The sequence below is a fragment of the Bufo bufo genome, chromosome 10, assembly GCF_905171765.1.
Source record: "Bufo bufo chromosome 10, aBufBuf1.1, whole genome shotgun sequence".
NCBI lineage: Eukaryota > Metazoa > Chordata > Amphibia > Anura > Bufonidae > Bufo > Bufo bufo.
Genome location: NC_053398.1, coordinates 71,923,512 through 71,941,982, shown reverse-complemented (window position 1 = coordinate 71,941,982; position 18,471 = coordinate 71,923,512). Strand labels below are relative to the sequence as shown.

At 45.4% G+C, this 18,471-nt stretch overlaps 1 protein-coding gene across 1 annotated transcript in view; it reads left to right on the top strand.

Moving 5' to 3' along the window:
* The window catches only part of LRP5 (LDL receptor related protein 5), a 1,269,095-nt gene that overhangs the window by 1,058,413 nt on the left and 192,211 nt on the right, over positions 1-18,471 (top strand). The window contains exon 15 of the mRNA XM_040409022.1: positions 13,023-13,213. Coding sequence (XP_040264956.1) covers positions 13,023-13,213 — 191 coding nt within the window. The remainder of the gene's footprint in view (positions 1-13,022; positions 13,214-18,471) is intronic.

Below are 18,471 nucleotides of genomic sequence, written 5' to 3'. Positions count from 1 at the left end.
ATTACGTAGCAGAGGCTCATCGACCGCTTCATAACAAAGAAGTATATGAAATATTACAGGCAGATCCTACATATCATATGCAGGGCCTGTTACGGAGATTTCTCCATAGATACTCCGAGCTTAATCTACTGTCGCGAAAGACTGCAGAAAAACTGTTACCATTATTTCCCTTAAAACCCTCATGGTACTTTGTACCCAAAATATATAAGTCACTGACCCAACCCCCTGGTACACCTATAGTGTCTGAGGTCGGGTCAGTGACTGAACCTCTATCCCGTTATGTCGACTGGTTGCTCAGACCTATGCCTTCATACTTAAAAGACACATCGGACCTCTTGCTGGCACTGGATGCTATACAGTGGCAGGAGAGCTTCAAACTAGTGTCACTTGATGTTGAAAACCTGTATACACGTATCCCCCAAGATAAGGGCATTAAAGTGGTGACAGACATTTTGGCCAACACTGGCAAAAGTGTGGTATTTTCCAACTTCATCCATGATGCATTGGAATTCATCCTTAAAAATAATGCCTTTAGATTCGGGGATACATGGTACAGGCAGAAGTTTGGCACAGCAATGGGCACACCAGTCGCATGCACTTTTGCTAATCTGTATTTAGCCAATTTCGAGGACAAATATATTTATGCGCTTTCAAACCCCTTCCTACCTTTCATACACACCTATTTAAGGTATATCGATGATGTGTTCATAGTATGGACAGGTACAGAAGTTGATTTCACGCGCTTTGTACAGCATCCTAATACATCCAATGACATGAATATGCTATTCACACAAAAGTTCGGAAGCTTACACACCAAATTCTTGGATGTGGCCATTTCAGTGAGGCAAGGGATACCGCAGTGAGGTGACTGAGGGATACCGCAAGCCCACAGCCACCAACTCCCTACTCCATTACTCAAGCTATCATGCCCCCAGCATCAAAAAAGCTGTGCCTTATGGACAGTTTGTCAGACTCAAACGCATCAACAAGTTAGAGGAAGATTACAACAAACAGGCTTTAGACCTGAAGAACAGGATTCTGGCTAGGGGTTACCCCATAAAATTACTCAATGATGCAATGAGAAAGGCTGCACATCCAAGACAATTAAAACCTCCAAGAGTGACCCTTGTTGATAAAGAAAAAGAGGACAAACAAAACTCCAGATTAGACCCCTTTGTGTTTTCCTTCAAGTATGGACCAATGGCCTATAAGATCAAAAAGGTTATAAATGAAAACTGCAGCATACTAGAAAGAGATGAATCCTTGACAGGGATAAAAAATATTGCACCCATTGTCGCATTTAGAAAATGCCACACTCTAAAGGACAGATTGGTCTGCAGTAGATTTCAGAAAAAAAAAAAAGAGACATGGCTACAGAGTTGGGGCCCGAAGGGTAACCGCAGATGTGGCCATTGCTCATGTTGTAAACTGAACCCGCAGTGGGACACCCTAAACTTTGGAGGGATCCAGCATAGGGTTAACACCCTAATAACCTGCAAAAGTAAATACGTTGTCTACTTGCTAAAATGTATATGCAGCAGGTTTTATATAGGTAAAACAATTAGATGTCTCCAAGAAAGGATTAGGGAACATATTAATTCACTTACCAGTGGCAAGGGTTGCCCACGTCTCATTGAACATATAAGACAGAAACGTGGAGGGAGCGATCAAACACTAAGTTTTGCAGGCATTGAGGTAATACGCAGCCTATCACAAGGGGGAGATAGACATAAAGAACTACTAAGGAGAGAGAGTAAGTGGATCTTGCGCGCAGGCGCAATGGGTCCGTTGGGACTCAATGAAAAGATCGACATGGGAGTCTTTTTGTAAATGCCGTTGATTATGCTCTACTCATTGCAAGTTTATTTGTATTATTATTTTAATGTAATAGGTCATTCACATAGTGATGTAGCTCCCCCTCTGTGACGCACAGGTAGGCGCCAGGTGAGCGCAATGCCTGGGCAGCCCTGAGAGAAGCGCGTCATAGCAGGCTTTTAAAAGCAGGTGAAATTCACTGCTTGATTACAGGCCCGACGAATCACCTAGGTGCGAAACGGCCGTCGTCTAGTCCTGCTGATGCACACATGTATGTAAGTCTGCTCCCTACCTTTTACTACGTTGGAATAAAGTAACCACTCTGCAAGTACCGGTGAGTGCTGCCCTCGTCTTCTATTATTCAAGTGTATTGCAATAGTAACAATTTGGTTACATGTTGGGCTGAGCACCACTGCTAGCAGTATATGGATAATACCTTGCCAAGCACTCCGGTGAATGATTCCTTCAGAAGGGACTCATTCAGTTATTGCAGTGCCACTCCGAATAGCTCTATAAGCTCCATAAAATATCAATTTGTGCAGATGACACTACACTGTGTAAAGTAATTAACACAGAAGAGGACAGTATACTGCTACAGATGGATCTGGATAGATTGGAGGCTTGGGCAGAGAAGTGGCAGATGAGGTTTAACACTGACGAATGTAAGGTTATGCACATGGGAAGGAATAATGCAAGTCACCAGTACATACTATATGGTAAAACACTGGGTAACACTGACATGGAAAAGGACCTAGGACTTTTTGTAAACCGCAAACTAAGCTGTAGAAACCAGTGTCAGGCAGCTGCTGCCAAGGCCAATAAGATAATGTGGCAGAACAACAAAGGAAATGGAGCTCAAAGTACCAAATGATAAATATTTAATTTTATTATGGTATAACAAGACATGATTAAAATTACATACATGTGATGCCAGAGGACAAGGTAAAAGGGAGCAGGGAGAGGAAAAGAACGGCGCATAAATATATGGAGTTCATACATAAATACATAAATATATGGAGGTCAATGGGAAGTACATGGTACAGTGACCAGCCCAAAAACCAAATGTAAATACATAAATATATGGAGGTCAATGGGAAGTACATGGTACAGTGACCAGCCCAAAAACCAAATGTATATACATAATAGAAGGTGAATGAAAATCAGCTGCAAAGAACAAACACTGGCATGAAGCAAGGTATTGAGCAAGAGCTATGAGATAAGGAATGAATCAAAACCTAACGTAAAGAAAACATCCAGGTCAGAAAGGACCATGGAAGTAAGGTTGCAGCCGAGACTCGCCTAAATCAGACCAGGAGTGAAACAACCCAGGATGGCGCTACCCCAATGTGCGTTTTGGCGTGCCTTCGTCAGGGGGTAACGCCATCACTGTGGATCAGATATTTAAAGTCTCTCTGGACCAATCAAGAGCCAATACTTATTCGTCCCCAGGTGCATATGCTGATTGGCGCGCGAACAATCCAGCGCAAGCATGTCCGGTCACCCCTCGGCCGGCGTCCCGTCAAAGCACCCCACCTCACGTGACTTTGGCGTTACCCCCTGACGAAGGCACGCCGAAACGCGCGTTGGGGTAGCGCCATCCTGGGTTGCCCAAGGATTGCGGGCCCTACTTCCATCAGGGTTTCCGCCGCCACCTATGTTAGTGGCTGCAACCCCCCCTTCTCCATCTCTGCCGCCTCCTCCACTTCCACCTCTGAATTATCATCTTGCAGCACCAGTCAGACATCAGTCGGTAGCTGGAAGCAGTGTAGCACTGCAGTGGGGAAGCGGCAACAGGCCGTGCTTATATTGATCTGCTTAGGTGACAAACAGCACACCGCCGCAGAGCTGTGGCAGGGGATATGGAACCAGACTGAGCTGTGGCTCTTGCAACTCAACCTAGAACCAGGCATGGTTGTGTCTGATAATGGCCGTAACTTGGTGGCGGCTTTGGAGCTCGGCAAGCTCACACACATACTATGCCAAGCCCACGTGTTCAACCTAGTGGTTTAGCGGTGTCTCAAAACCTACCCCAATTTGCCTGAGCTACTGGTGAAGGTGTGCCATGTGTGCCCATTTCTGCTCTTCACAAGCGACGAGTGGGCATTGATGTTTGACCTCTGTAAGGTTTTATGCAACTTTTAGGAATCCCACTTCTGTGTCTACTCAAACATTTGCTGCTCACAATTAAGGCGGACGCTTTGCATGTGGAAGAGGTGGAATTGGGGGAAAACAGTACACAGGGTGATAGCCAGACCACCCTCAGTTCGTCTTCTCAGCGCAAATTGGATGAGGAGGAGGAGGAGCAGTAGACGGTTCCCTCTGCTACAGAGGGTAGTACCCATGGAAGTTTTATTCCATCTGTTCAGTGTGGATGGGTAGAAGAGGAGGAAGAGTATGAGGAGATTGAGAGTCATCCTCCTGATGAGGACAGCGAAGTCTTGTCTGTTGGGACTCTGGCACACACAGATGACTTTATGTTAGGCTGCCTTTCCTATGACCCTTGCTTGTACGCATTTTGACCAACACAGATTACCAGTTGTACACCCTTCTCGACCCCCATTACAAAGAGAACTTCTCATCTCTCATTCCTGTTGTGGAGAGGATTAGCAAAATGGTGTGTTCTGTCCCGAGATGCAGATCCAGTTGTTTATCTGTGTGTTTATCAGCTTGACATTGCATTTACTTGTGTTGTAATTCATTTGCATTATATTGTATGGTAACAGCATCATCTATTGATGAGTTCATGTATTTCATCCAGCCTGTTTTTACTATGCATTATGGGAGTCCCTGGGCATTGTGGGTAGTTCCTGGTTCTTTCTAGTCTTGTGCTGGGATAGCAAGCAGCCACCATCTTATGTCTCAGGAGCCACACACTCTCACTGGTTTTCCTGCTCCATCATCTGTTATTCAGCCTGTTTTGAAGCATAGTTGGTAAGGGCACTATCTATGTGACATTTACTGAAGTTTATTATATGTTTCTTGTATCTGATAGCTCATGTACTGTATGTATAGCAGATTATTCTGTGTCTTATGCTATGTACCTTGGATATTTATGTTCTAAAATACTACTGTTTTATTCTGTAGTTTCACCTTTCCTGTCAATCTACTATCAATAAAGAGAAAGTTAAATCAGTACAGTTTTCTCTTCTTATCAAGACAGAGAAGGTTTAGCTACATGTCAGAATACACACCATGCTAACATGTATGAGGACAGTATAGTGAAACGACTGCTGAGAACAAGCTCAGAAGATCAGACTAGACAGAGCCGCCATTATCCACGCAGAGCCTGCATACGGATATTACAACAGTCTCCTAACAGTCACATCAAATATCAGACTATATGGAGCCCGCCATTATCCACGCAGAGCCTACTTATGGATATCGCAGCAGTCTCCTAACAGTCACAACATGTCTAATAGTCTAGCATCTTCAGTCAAGACAAGGTCTCAGATAAGTGGCTCTAACAGGACATCGATCAGAGAAGCTGCCGCATTGCCCGTGCAAGAGCATAAGCTGCAAATGCAAAATCCAGCTTCACAGAACAATAGATGCAGATAAAGCTGGAGAAAGTGCAGCTTGAAGCTTCCCTGAATATGGAGAAAGCGCAACTTGAACAACAAAGTAAAACTCGCCGCTGATAAAGAGACAGCAGCTGCCATAGCAGAAGCAGAATATCTAGAAGCCACGGAACATCTAGAAACCAAGAGTCATCGCAGCATCGTCCATCCAGGACTTGAATTCCAAGATCCACAACAGCGAACCTTACAATATGTCTATCAACATTCCAAGTCAGACGACGGCCCAGATCCACCGCTTAATACAAAGCATTTTCTTGACAAGCCAAGCCAACATGCTTATTCGGATCATCAGAAAGTCGACTATCAGTCTCCTTGCAGCAAACTAGAGAATACACATCAGAGTGAAACCGGCTACAACAACTTCTTTCCAGAACAGAGAATCAGAAATCCGCCCCTGCTAAGAGAAATGCCCTTTGCTTCAGAACGGTATTACACAGACCGGATTAAACCAGAGACTTCCAACAGGTATGGCCGTGCACCACACAGTCACTCTGACAACACAACACCAGCCGATTTCAGCGCCAATCAAGCCACAATGGACTTTGCCAGGTTCCTTGCTTGACATGAGCTAGTCACCAAAGGACTTCTAAAGTTCAGTGACCGCGCTGAGAACTATCGAGCTTGGCGACCTTCTTTCCAAAATGCCACCAGAGACTTAGGTCTGTTATGTAGTGAGGAACTGGATCTCCTGGTAAAATGTCTGGGAAGTGAGTCCGCCGAACACGCTAAAAGGATTAGAGACATCAATGTAAATTATCCAGACGTTGGTCTAAAAAGGGTCTGTGATAGACTTGATGAGGTTTATGGCACAGCAGAGGTCATAGAAAGCGCCTTATTTAAGAGAATTGAGGACCTTCCTAAAATAGAGAACAAAGGCTATTCAAAGCTTAGAGAGTTAAGTGACTTATTAATGGAGCTGAGTGTAGCAAAGTCAGAAGGGGATCTGGTGGGATTGACATTCCTTGACACTGCTAGAGGTGTGAATCCCATAATTCAGAAACTCCCATACAACCTGCAAGATAAGTGGGTCATGTATGGTTCTCGGTATAAACATACTTACAATGTACCATTTCCTCCATTTAATGTGTTTGTAGATTTTGTCTTTGAACAAGCAAAAATCAGAAATGATTCTAGCTTTGATTTCATGATGTCATGCACAACCACCTCAGTCAGTAAACCTCGTAGGGCAATGGTGGAGGTCCACAAAATTAACGTTTCTTCCACAGGTTCAGTCCATAAAGAGTTCAGCTCCTATCAAGGAGACAAACACAAGGACCCGAGCAGACAGTGTCCCTTACACAGGAAGATTCATTCCCTACTCAAGTGCAGAACCTTTAGGGAAAAGTCATTGGAAGACCGCAAGACCTTCCTCAAGGAGAACAACATCTGTTTTAAATGCTACTCTTCAACTTCGCCAGGGACTGTGAGGTTAGTGCAAAGTGTGCCAAATGTGACAGCACAAACCATAACACAGCTCTACACCCTGGGCCTCCTTCGTGGGCTTCAACCAAAACCCAAGAGCATAGCGGGGAGCTGAAGGACACATAATACTGACACTTTGGCAGTTACTTCTAAATGTACAGAGGTTTGCAGAGACCTCAGAGGAGGCAGATCCTGCTCTAAAATCTCCCTAGTGAAGGTTTACCCAGCAGACTACCGAGACAAAGCAATCAAAGTGTATGCAATTCTAGACGATCAAAGTAACAAGTCGTTAGCGAAGTCAGCCTTCTTTGATAGCTTCGACATCTGAGGACCCAGTACTCTCTAAGAACTTGTGCTGGTACTGTGGAAACCACCGGAAGGAGGGCAAGCGGCTACATAGTTGAATCCAGCCATGGTCAAGTGTGTCTGCCTTTACCAACTATACTGGAATGTAACCAGATTCCTGACAACAGGTCCGAGATACCCACGCCAGAAGTAGCAGCGCATCAGCCTCACCTGAAGCGTATAAGACACCTGATCCCGAACCTTGATCCCGAAGCTCAGATAGTCTTACTCCTCGGGAGGGATATCCTACAGGTCCACAAGGTTAGAAAGTAGATCAATGGACCTCACAACGCTCCATACGCCCAGAGACTTGACCTAGGATGGGTCATTGTAGGAGAAGTTTGTTTGGGAGGTGTACACAAACCAACAACTGTCAACAGCATGCTTACCAGTACACTTGAAAATGGACGCCCATCTCTTCTCCAACCATGCGAAAATCGCTTCTTCATTAAGGAACTGCCTCAAAGCACTTCATGATCAGGTGCCCTTGCAGGTCCTGCCTACGATGACTTCATCTGGGATGACAATCAAGACCACCTGGGATCCACAGTCTTCCGCAAGACTAAAGAGGACAATCGTATGGCGATGTCATTCGAAGATAGACTGTTCCTAGATATAATGGAGCAGGGAATGGTGCAGGATGAAACAAGAAGCTGGGTTGCACCTCTACCCTTTAAGCCTCAAAGACAACGCTTACCCAACAATAGAGAGCAAGTTTTCAAACGATTTGTCTCTCTCAGGCACAACCTACGAAGCAAACCTGAGATGAGAGATCACTTCTTTACCTTCATGGAAAAGATATTCTGGAATGGTCATGCAGAGTTAGCACCCACACTTCGAGACTCAGAAGAGCGCTGGTACCTGCCCGTGTTTGGGGTGTATCATCCGAAAAAGCCAGGTCAGATCAGAGTAGTGTTTAACTCAAGTGCCAAGTGTGAAGGCATATCATTGAACAACGTTTTGCTGTCAGGCCCGGATCTAAACAACAAGCTCATAGGAGTGCTTCTCCGTTTTCGCAGAGACTCCATTGCATTCACGGCTGATATCCAACAGAGGTTCCATTGCTTCCTAGTTAAGAAAGAACATAGAAATTTCTTGAGATTCCTATGGATCAAGGACAACGATCCCTCTAAAGATGTTACAGAGTATTGTATGAAATTTCACATCTACGGCAATAGTCCTTCTCCTGCAGTCACTATCTATGGATTAAGACGTGCAGCTCAGAAAGTAAAAGAAAAGTTTGGAGCGGATGTCAGACTCTTTGTAGAGAAGGACTTCTATATGGATGACTGAAATCAATGACTTCATATGAGACTGCAATCAGTCTTCTTAAAAGAACCCGGTAGATGCTCTCTTTGTCTAACCTGAGGCTACACAAGATAACTTCTAACAGGCAGAAATTTATGGAAAACTTTCCTTCTCAGGACCATTCAGAAGACTTGAAGGATTTAGACCTAGGCTTTGACTCCCCTCCGATGCACCAGAGCCTTGTCCTACTCTGGGACATAAAAGCTGATACTTGCAGAGAAGAAAAACCCTTTACTCGCAGAGGAGTACTGTCCTCCATAAGCAATTTATATGACCCACTGGGTTTTGCAGATCCTATACTCATCGAAGGTAAAGCTATGCTAAGAGACTTCATCAGAGAAGGGTCCAACTGAGATACTCCCCTTCCCATGAAGGAAAGAACCACGTGGATGGCCTGGAAGAATTCCCTTACAGCCTTATCTGATCTTCACATAGCTCGCCAATGTTTCTGTACCAACTACCAAGTTTGAGACACAAAAACTTTGTGTCTTCTGCGATGCTTCAGTCAAAGCAATTGAGGCTGTAGCTTGCTTGAAGACGTTAGATACCAGCGGACAATGCCACGTGGGGTTCGTCATGAGCAGAGCGAAACTAACTCCACTCTATGAACACACAATACCTGCCTGGAACTATGTGCCACGGTGTTAGCGGTGGAGTTAGCCAAACTCATCGCTACAGAAATGGACCTGGAGATTAAAGACTCTGAGTTCTATACCGATAGCAAGATAGTACTTGGATATATCTGTAATGAAGTTAGATGCTTCTATGTCTACGTCAACAACAGAGTTCTAAGGATCAAAAGATCTACCTCTCCTGAACAATGGAAATATGTACCTATGCATCTCAACTCTGCGGACCAAGCACTTAGATCCGTTGCTGCCAACCGTCTCAAGAATACAATTTGGTTTACAGGCCCCACCCCTTTGTATAGACCTGATGACCCAACTGTTCTCACACCCGCCACACTGCTTACCCAAAAGACTAAACAAATTTGTGCTCCACCTGGAGAATTTAATTCGAAAGATCTTTTCAGGAATCGATGGAGACAAGTACAGAGTCTCTCAAACTCGTTCTGGGGCAAGTGGAAAAAGCAATACATTCCCACTCTGCAACCGAGGAGAAAGTGGCAAACCAGCAAGCCTAACCTCCAGACCGGTGATGTAGTCCTAATGAAAGACTGCCAGTCACGAAGAAACGAGTGGCTGTTAGGTCTTGTGACTAAGACATTCCCAAGTAAGGACGAAATTATACGCAAAGTAGAATTTTAAATACGGAGACAGGGAGAGACCAAGTTGTTCCTCAGACCAGTAGGAGAACTTGTCCTACTGTTTGCACCCAACGAGTACAATAGTGACGTCAGTTGACGTCAAGCGGGGAGTGTTCTGTCCCCAGATGCAGATCCAGTTGTTTTTCTGTGTGTTTATCAGCTTGACATTGCATTTAACTGTGTTGTAATTCATTTGCATTTTATTGTATGGTAACAGCACCATCTATTGATGAATTCATGTATTTCACCCAGCCTTTTTTTCCTATGCATTATGGGAGTCCCAGGGCATTGTGGGTAGTTCCTGGTTCTTTCTAGTCTTGTGCTGGGATAGCAAGCAGCCACCATCTTATGTCTCAGGAGCCACACACTCTCACTGGTTTTCCTGCTCCATCATCTGTTATTCAGCCTGTTTTCAATCATAGTCGGTAAGGGCACTATCTATGTGACATTTACTGAAGTTGATTATCTGTTTCTCATGTACTGTATGTATAGCAGCTTATTCTGTGTCTTATGCTATGTACCTTGGATATTTATGTTCTAAAATATTACAGTTTTATTCTGTAGTTTCACCTTTCCTGTCAATCTACTATCAATAAAGAGAAAGTTAAATCAGTACAGTTTTCTCTTCTTATCAAGACAGAGAAGGTTTAGCTACATGTCAGATTACACACCGTGCTAACGTGTATTAGGACAGTATATGGTGCAATTCCTAAAGGCCCTTGTGGAAAAATTGCTCCCAAAATTTCCAGCTGACAACGCTGGCTGCAGAGTACGTAGTTCCTTGGCCAACCAAGGAGGGGAGCAGTTCCAACAGAGGCAGGGCAACACTCTCCAAGGCCTGGGACAGTTTTATGACACCCCGCCAGCACCCTCAACCTGATGGGCAGCCTAGTCTCACAAGGAGGGAAACATTTTGGAAGATGGTGAAGGAGTACGTAGCAGACCATGTCAGCGTCCTCAGTTATCCCTCTGTGCCTTACAACTATTGAGTGTCCAAGCTGGACACGTGACACGAACTGGCACTCTACGCCTTGGAAGTGCTGGCCTGCCCCACCGCCAGTGTTTTATCAGAGCGTGTATTTAGTGCTGCTGGGGGCATAATAACTGATAAGTGCATCCGCCAGTCAACTAAAAATGCTGACCGGTTGACTCATAAAAATGAACAAGGCCTGGATTGCCCCTGAATTCTCTACTCCACCAGAGGAAAGCGACTGAACATAAAGGCACTCTAAATGTGGCTGTATTCCCGTGCACCTCTTCCACCACTAAAAAGGGTATATGGTTCAATCTCCCTTTTCTCGTCCTCCTCCATCATATCAACATGCTGCCTTCACTCTTAATGTTTTAGATGGTCAGCTCAGCAGCGGGCCCTCACCCATAATGTTTTAGAGGGTCACCAGCAGGCCCTCAAACCATAATGTTTTAGAGGGTAAGCTGAGCAGCAGGCCCTCAACCATGTTTTAGAGGGTCAGCTCAGCAGCAGGCCCTCGCCCACAAAAAATGTTTTAGATGGTCAGCTCGGCAGCAGGCCCTCGACCACAAAGTGTTTTAGATAGTCAGCTCTGCAGCAGGCCCTCACCCACAAAATTTTTTAGATGTTCAGCTTGGTAGCAGGCACTCTCCCACAAAATGTTTTAGATGGTGAGCTCAGCAGCAGGCCTTCGCCCACAAAATATTTTAGATGGTGAGCTCGGCAGCAGGCCCTGGTTCACAAAATTTATTAGATGGTCAACTCGGCAGCAGGCCCTCTCCCACAAAATGTTTTAGATGGTGAGCTCAGCAGCAGGCCCTCGCCCACAAAATATTTTAGATGGTCAGCTCAGCAGCAGGCCCTCTCCCACAAAATGTTTTAGATGGTAAGCTCAGCAGCAGGCCCTCGCCCACAAAATATTTTAGATGGTCAGCTCAGCAGCAGGCCCTCTCCCACAAAATGTTTTAGATGGTAAGCTCAGCAGCAGGCCCTTGCCCACAAAATATTTTAGATGGTCAACTCTGCAGCAGGCCCTCTCCCACAAAATGTTTTAGATGGTGAGCTCAGCAGCAGGCCCTCGCCCACAAAATATTTTAGCTGGTCAGCTCGGCAGCAGGCCCTCTCCCACAAAATGTTTTAGATGGTGAGCTCAGCAGCAGGCCCTCGCCCACAAAATATTTTAGATGGTCAGCTCGGCAGCAGGCCCTCGCCCACAAAATTTTTTAGCTGGTCAGCTCAGCAGCAGGCACTCACCCACAAAATTTATTAGATGGTCAAACTTACAAAATCAAACTTACCCCCTCCATTTTCTTACGACGGGCCGGCCACCGCCATCTTGCTTGAAGATCTCGGCCGAAATCCCATGCGGCGTGAGATTACGTCATCATGCCGGCCGGCATGATGATGTAATCTCGCACCGCACAGGATTTCGGCCGAGATCTTCAAGCAAGATGGAGGCTGTCTGCCCGTCGCGAGCAAATTGGAGGCGGTAAGTTAGAATTTTTTTGTTTTTTATACTATTTCAGGTTAAATCAATTCGCTGTCACTAAGCATAAGGAATTTCAGCTTCTAGGCGAATTGAATTTATCCTGAAATTCGTATCGAATTCCATTTAGTGGGATTCGATTCGCTCATCCCTAGTCATCAGTATCTGATTGGTGGGAGTTCAACACCCGAGATCCCCGCTCATCAGCTGTTTGAGAAGGCATCAGTGCTCCTGTGAGCACTGCAGCTTTCTCCGTGCTTACCAAGCACAGCGCAGTAACTTGTATTACCTTATGGTGCTGAGCTGCACCTAGGCCATGTGAATGATGAATGCCAATTTGCTATAGGGCTCAGCCTTTTCCAATTACACCCCTGGATTTGTCTGTGAAATGAGCATTTACCAAATATTTGTGCAACTGCTATTAAACCATCAACCAACTTCTATCTAATGTGTAAGTACACCTTTTCATGTGAGAAGTCTTGATGCTCTCAAAAAGAGACACAATATAAAATATTGTGATTTGATGCCTTTTTATGGCTTACTAAAATAAATTATGTTAAAAGGCAAGCTTTCGAGACTCTGAGATCCCTTCTTCAGGCTGGAAATGAAAAAAAATATCAAGAAACATGGATATACATCAGACAGAGGTGGAGTAATACAACAGAGGTGGAGTAATAAATTGCAAAACACCAACAAACAGAGGAATGGTCTCGGAGAAAGAGTCCTTCTAGTAATCTCTTAGTTAAAAGAACCTGTTTCCTTTTTAGAGTATGAATATTTAAGTACAAAATCTTTTTAATTATGTTTTATTAATATTTTTTGTAATTTTAGATACATGTACTTCACAAACATGCAAGAAAGATCTTCAAAGATAGAGCGTGCAGCCTTAGATGGGACAGAGCGAGAAGTTCTCTTCACCACAGGTCTAATCAGGCCTGTTGCTCTAGTTGTTGACCACAAGCTGGGGAAACTGTTTTGGGTGGATGCAGACTTGAAACGTATAGAGAGCTCCGACTTATCTGGTAAGAGTTATCATGAATGTGGTATACACCATGGATGAGAATCATATGCATTTAAAGGAAATCTGTCACCACAATTCTGTACTATTATCTGCAGTAACACATGAGTAGTACTGCAGATAAGCAGTCCAGATTGCCACTTTTTTTTATTTTCCTACTGCCCCCATTCCCAAGCTGTCAGCATTCAAAGCTGCATTGAAAAACACAGTCCGGACTGCTGAGCCATGCCAACATAATGGAGAGGACGCCAGTGCACATTCACAGGAGTCCTGTCTATGTATTTCAGGCAATTTTAACCCATTAAAGGCTATGTGCACCTTTTGGGGGCAATTTATTTTTTATTATTGCATTGTACTTATTTTGAGATAAAAAATAATTTTTTCAATTGGTCTTTATTAACGATATGGAATCCTTTTTTGTGTACATAGCTGACATGCTCTACTAGCTGCCTGTGGATTTTCTGTCTTTTCCGTCATCTGGGGAGTAGATGGACTTCTTATCTCTGCTCTCTCAAATTATAAACATTCATTAAAGATGAATCCTTATCTGATAAGAATGCAGCTTAAATAACTGTTTATAACCTTTTAGTAGTTTAGAGATAAAGATTATTAGATGATCATCAAACTGTGAAAGTGAAAGCACCAGTTCCTCAGTTAGAAAAACAGTTAACCCTTTGCGACAGAATGGCTCAATATTTTTAATAAAGGCCAATTGAAAATATAATTTTTCGCCAAAAATAAGTAACATGCAATCATAAGCAAAAATTGCCTCCAAAGGTGATTTTTTCTTTTACATGCACTCCCAGAGCCATAACTTTTTTTTCTGTTCACATAGACGTATGAGGTCTAGTTTTTTTTGCAGGAACAATATTATATTACATATCATGTAGTGGGAAGCTGGAAAAAAAAGGAATGACATTGTTAAAAAAAAAAAGAACAATTCTGGCATAGTTTAATGTGAAAATATAAAAAAGGTGGAGTGAAAAAACAAGTAGAAGGATAGGAACTTGGGGGTAGAATGAAAGTGCCAAGGGACTAGGGTCTTATATAAAGGAGTGTGGAGAGAAAATGATCATGAAAAGGTGACAATAAGGATCAGTAGAGGCTGCTGCCTGAAAGCCAATTCTAACTGCAAGGGTGAACTTAGGAGAATCCGAGAGCATAAAATATTGTATGTGAAGGAGCGCCAATACCACCAAAGCCACAAGTTAGTAGAATACCATAAAGGTAGAGGTGGAAAGTATATACGATCTGATGGAATTAAAACACTAAGGTAAATTAAGCATAATATGACATGACATGAAGCCTGATTCTCTGCTATGACATGAAGCCTGATTCTCTGCTATGGGACCTCTCTCCTCTGTCTGGGTCAGGGCCGGACTGGCCTGCCGGGATACCGGGAAATTTCCCGGTAGGCCGGCAAGCCTGAGGGCCGCAAGGCCGCGGCCCTGGTGACAAGTGGGGGCGGCCGCGGCCGGCGGCAGGGCAGAGCAGGAGATGAGCGCCTCCATTGTGGAAGCGCTCATTTCCATAGTCATCTGTATTGCCGTCCTCAGGACGGCAATACAGATGCCTGTGCTGCGGCAGAGGAGGGAGAGGTGTGTCCCCTCCTGTTCCTCTGATAGGCTGCCGGCCTAGTGCTGGCAGCCTATCAGAGGCCGGTGCAGGCGGCGCGATGACGTCATTGCGTCGCCTGAGCCGTATAGCGAGGGACACAGACGGAAGAGGCGGCCTGCATCGCATCACATCGCTGGAGGTAAGTATAAGTGTTTTTTTTATTTTTATATATAGGTACAATACTGGGCTGGCACATGATAATGGGGGGACTACTGGGCTGGGCTGGCACATGATAAGGGGGGCTACTGGGCTAGCACATAAGGGGGGACTACTGGGCTGGGCTGGCACATGATAAGGGGGGCTACTGGGCTGGCACATGATAATGGGGGGACTACTGGGCTGGGCTGGCACATGATAAGGGGGGCTACTGTGCTGGCACATGATAAGGGGGACTACTGGGCTGGGCTGGCACATGATAAGGGGGGCTACTGGGCTGGCACATGATAAGGGGGGACTACTGGGCTGGCACATGATAAGGGGGGGACTACTGGGCTGGCACATGATAAGGGGGGACTACTGGGCTGGGCTGGCACATGATAAGGGGGGCTACTGGGCTGGCACATAAGGGGGGACTACTGGGCTGGCACATAAGGGGGGACTACTGGGCTGGCACATGATAAGGGGGGCTACTGGGCTGGCACATGATAAGGGGGGACTACTGGGCTGGCACATGATAAGGGGGGACTACTGGGCTGGCAGATGATAAGGGGGGCTACTGGCACATGATAAGGGGGGACTACTGGGCTGGCACATGATAAGGGGGGCTACTGGCCCATAAGGGGGGCTACTGGCACATAAGGGGGCTACTGGCACATAAGGGGGGCTACTGGCACATGGTAAGGGGGGCTACTGGCCCATAAGGGGGGCTACTGGCCCATAAGGGGGGCTACTGGCACATAAGGGGGCTATTGGCACATAAGGGGGCTACTGGCACATAAGGGGGGCTACTGGCACATAAGGGGGGCTACTGGCACATGATATGGGGGGGCTACTGGCACATGATATGGGGGCACTCTGGCTACTGGCACATGATATGGGGGCACTCTGGCTACTGGCACATGATATGGGGGTACTCTGGCTACTGGCACATGATATGGGGGCACTCTGGCTACTGGCACATGATAATGGGGGGGCTCTGACTACTGGCACATGATATGGGGGGGGCTCTGGCTACTGGCACATGATATGGGGGGCTCTGGCTACTGGCAAATGATGGTGGGGGGGCTCTTATTTCTGGCACATGATTGGGGGCACTCTGGCTACTGGCACATGATGGTGGGGGGGCTCTTATTACTGGCACATGATTGGGGGCATCTATGGGGGCACATCTTACTGCAGATTATTGGGGGGCACTATAGGGGCATCTACTGAGGCTAAAAAGAAGATATTTTATATGGGGGCTCTGTATAGGGGCATTTTATACTGGGACACATTATGGTGGGTACTATGGGGAAGGGGGGGAGAGGAGCACTATGGGGGTCATCTACGGGGGCACTGAGAAGGGGTATTTTATATTGGCACATTATGTGAACATTAGCTCAACTGGGGGCATTACAAAGGGGTATGTTTTGCATATTATAAGGAGAATTATTACTACTGGGGGGGGGGGCATTATGGTGGGCTTTATTACTCCCCCATGGTATGACCCCCTAGTAGAAGCACCAGCCTCCCCCTGCTCTGCTATCCCTCTGCCCTTTCTCCAAATCCTTATTATGAAATCTTTCTCATTAGGATAAAGCACAACATCAGCTCCACCGGGCCCCCAGCCAAGTGTTGAAGTGGTGTCCGAGATCCCCAAGGGCCAAGTCAAGTAACTGTAAGTTTTTATGGGGGTTCTACAAAAGAGCTATCGTGGGGCAAAGTTCATCTTCGTGTTTACACACGTGTTTTAAAATTAATGCTTTCTCCTATTATAAACAAGTAAATAATGACGCAATGCCGTGGGGCTGGTATGCAACTTTTTCCAGGGCTGGTTTTTATCCCCAGTCCGGCCCTGGTCTGGGTGCCGGGGCCTAAAAAAATCTGACAATGGCCTGTTCCAGTGGTTGGTGACATGAAGCATGATTCTCTGCTATGACATGAAGCCTGATTCTCTGCTTTGACATGAAGCTTGATTCTCTGCTATGACATGAAGCCTGATTCTCTGCTATGACATGAAGCCTGATTCTCTGCTATGGGACCTCTCTCCTCTGTCTGGGTGCCGGGGCCTAAAAATATCTGACAATGGCCTGTTCCAGTGGTGGGTGACATGAAGCCTGATTCTCTGCTATGACATGAAGCCTGATTCTCTGCTATGACATGAAGCCTGATTCTCTGCTATGACATGAAGCCTGATTCTCTGCTATGACATGAAGCCTGATTCTCTGCTATGGGACCTCTCTCCTCTGTCTGGGTGCCGGGGCCTAAAAATATCTGACAATGGCCTGTTCCAGTGGTGAGTGACATGAAGCATGATTCTCTGCTATGACATGAAACCTGATTCTCTGCTATGGGACCTCTCTCCTCTGTCTGGGTGCCGGGGTCTAAATATCTGACAGTGGCCTGTTCCAGTGGTGGGTGACATGAAGCCTGATTCTCTGCTATGGGACCTCTCTCCAATTGATATTGGTTAATTTTTATTTATTTTATTTTTATTTTAATTCATTTCCCTATCCACATTTGTTTGCAGGGGATTTAACTACATTTTGCTGCCTTTTGCAGCACTCTAGCCCTTTCCTGGGCTGTTTTACAGCCTTTTTAGTGCCGAAAAGTTCGGTTCCCCATTGACTTCAATGGGGTTCGGGTTCGGGACGAAGTTCGGGTCGGGTTCGGATCCCGAACCCGAACATTTCCGGGAAGTTTGGCCGAACTTCTCGAACCCGAACATCCAGGTGTTCGCTCAACTCTAACCATCAGTCCTGTGTCATGCCAACAGTAAAGCATCCTGAGACCATTTATGTGTGGGGTTGCTTCTCATTCAAGAGAGTGGGCTCACTCACAATTTTGGCCAAAAACACAGCCATGAATAAAGAATGAAACCAAAACACCCACCAACAGCAACTTCTTCCAACAATCCAACAACAGTTTGGTGAAGAACAAAGCATTTTCCAGCAGGATGGAGCACCGTGCCATAAGGCAAAAGTGATAACTAAGTAGCTCGGGGACCAAAACGTTGACATTTTGGGTCCATGGCCTGGAAACTCCACAGATCTTAATCCCATTGAGAACTTGTGGTCAATCCTCAAGAGGTGGGTGTACAAACAAAAACCCACTAATTCTGACAAACTCCAAGAAGTGATTATGAAAGAATGGATTGCTATCAGTCAGGAATTGGCCCAGAAGTTGATTGAGAGCATGCCCAGTCAAATTGCAGAGGTCCTGAAAAAGAAGGGCCAACACTGCAAATACTGACTCTTTGCATAAATGTCATGTAATTGTCGATAAAAGCCTTTGAAACGTTTGAAGTGCGTGTAATTATATTTCACTACATCACAGAAACAACTGAAACAAAGATCTAAAAGCAGTTTAGCAGCAAACTTTGTGAAAACTAATATTTGTGTCATTTTAAAAACTTTTGGCCACGACTGTAGGGCAATCCTGTTTTCGAACGTCATCTGGGAGGTAGCCTCGAGTTGTTCAGCTACGCCTTTTATAGCATATCTAGTG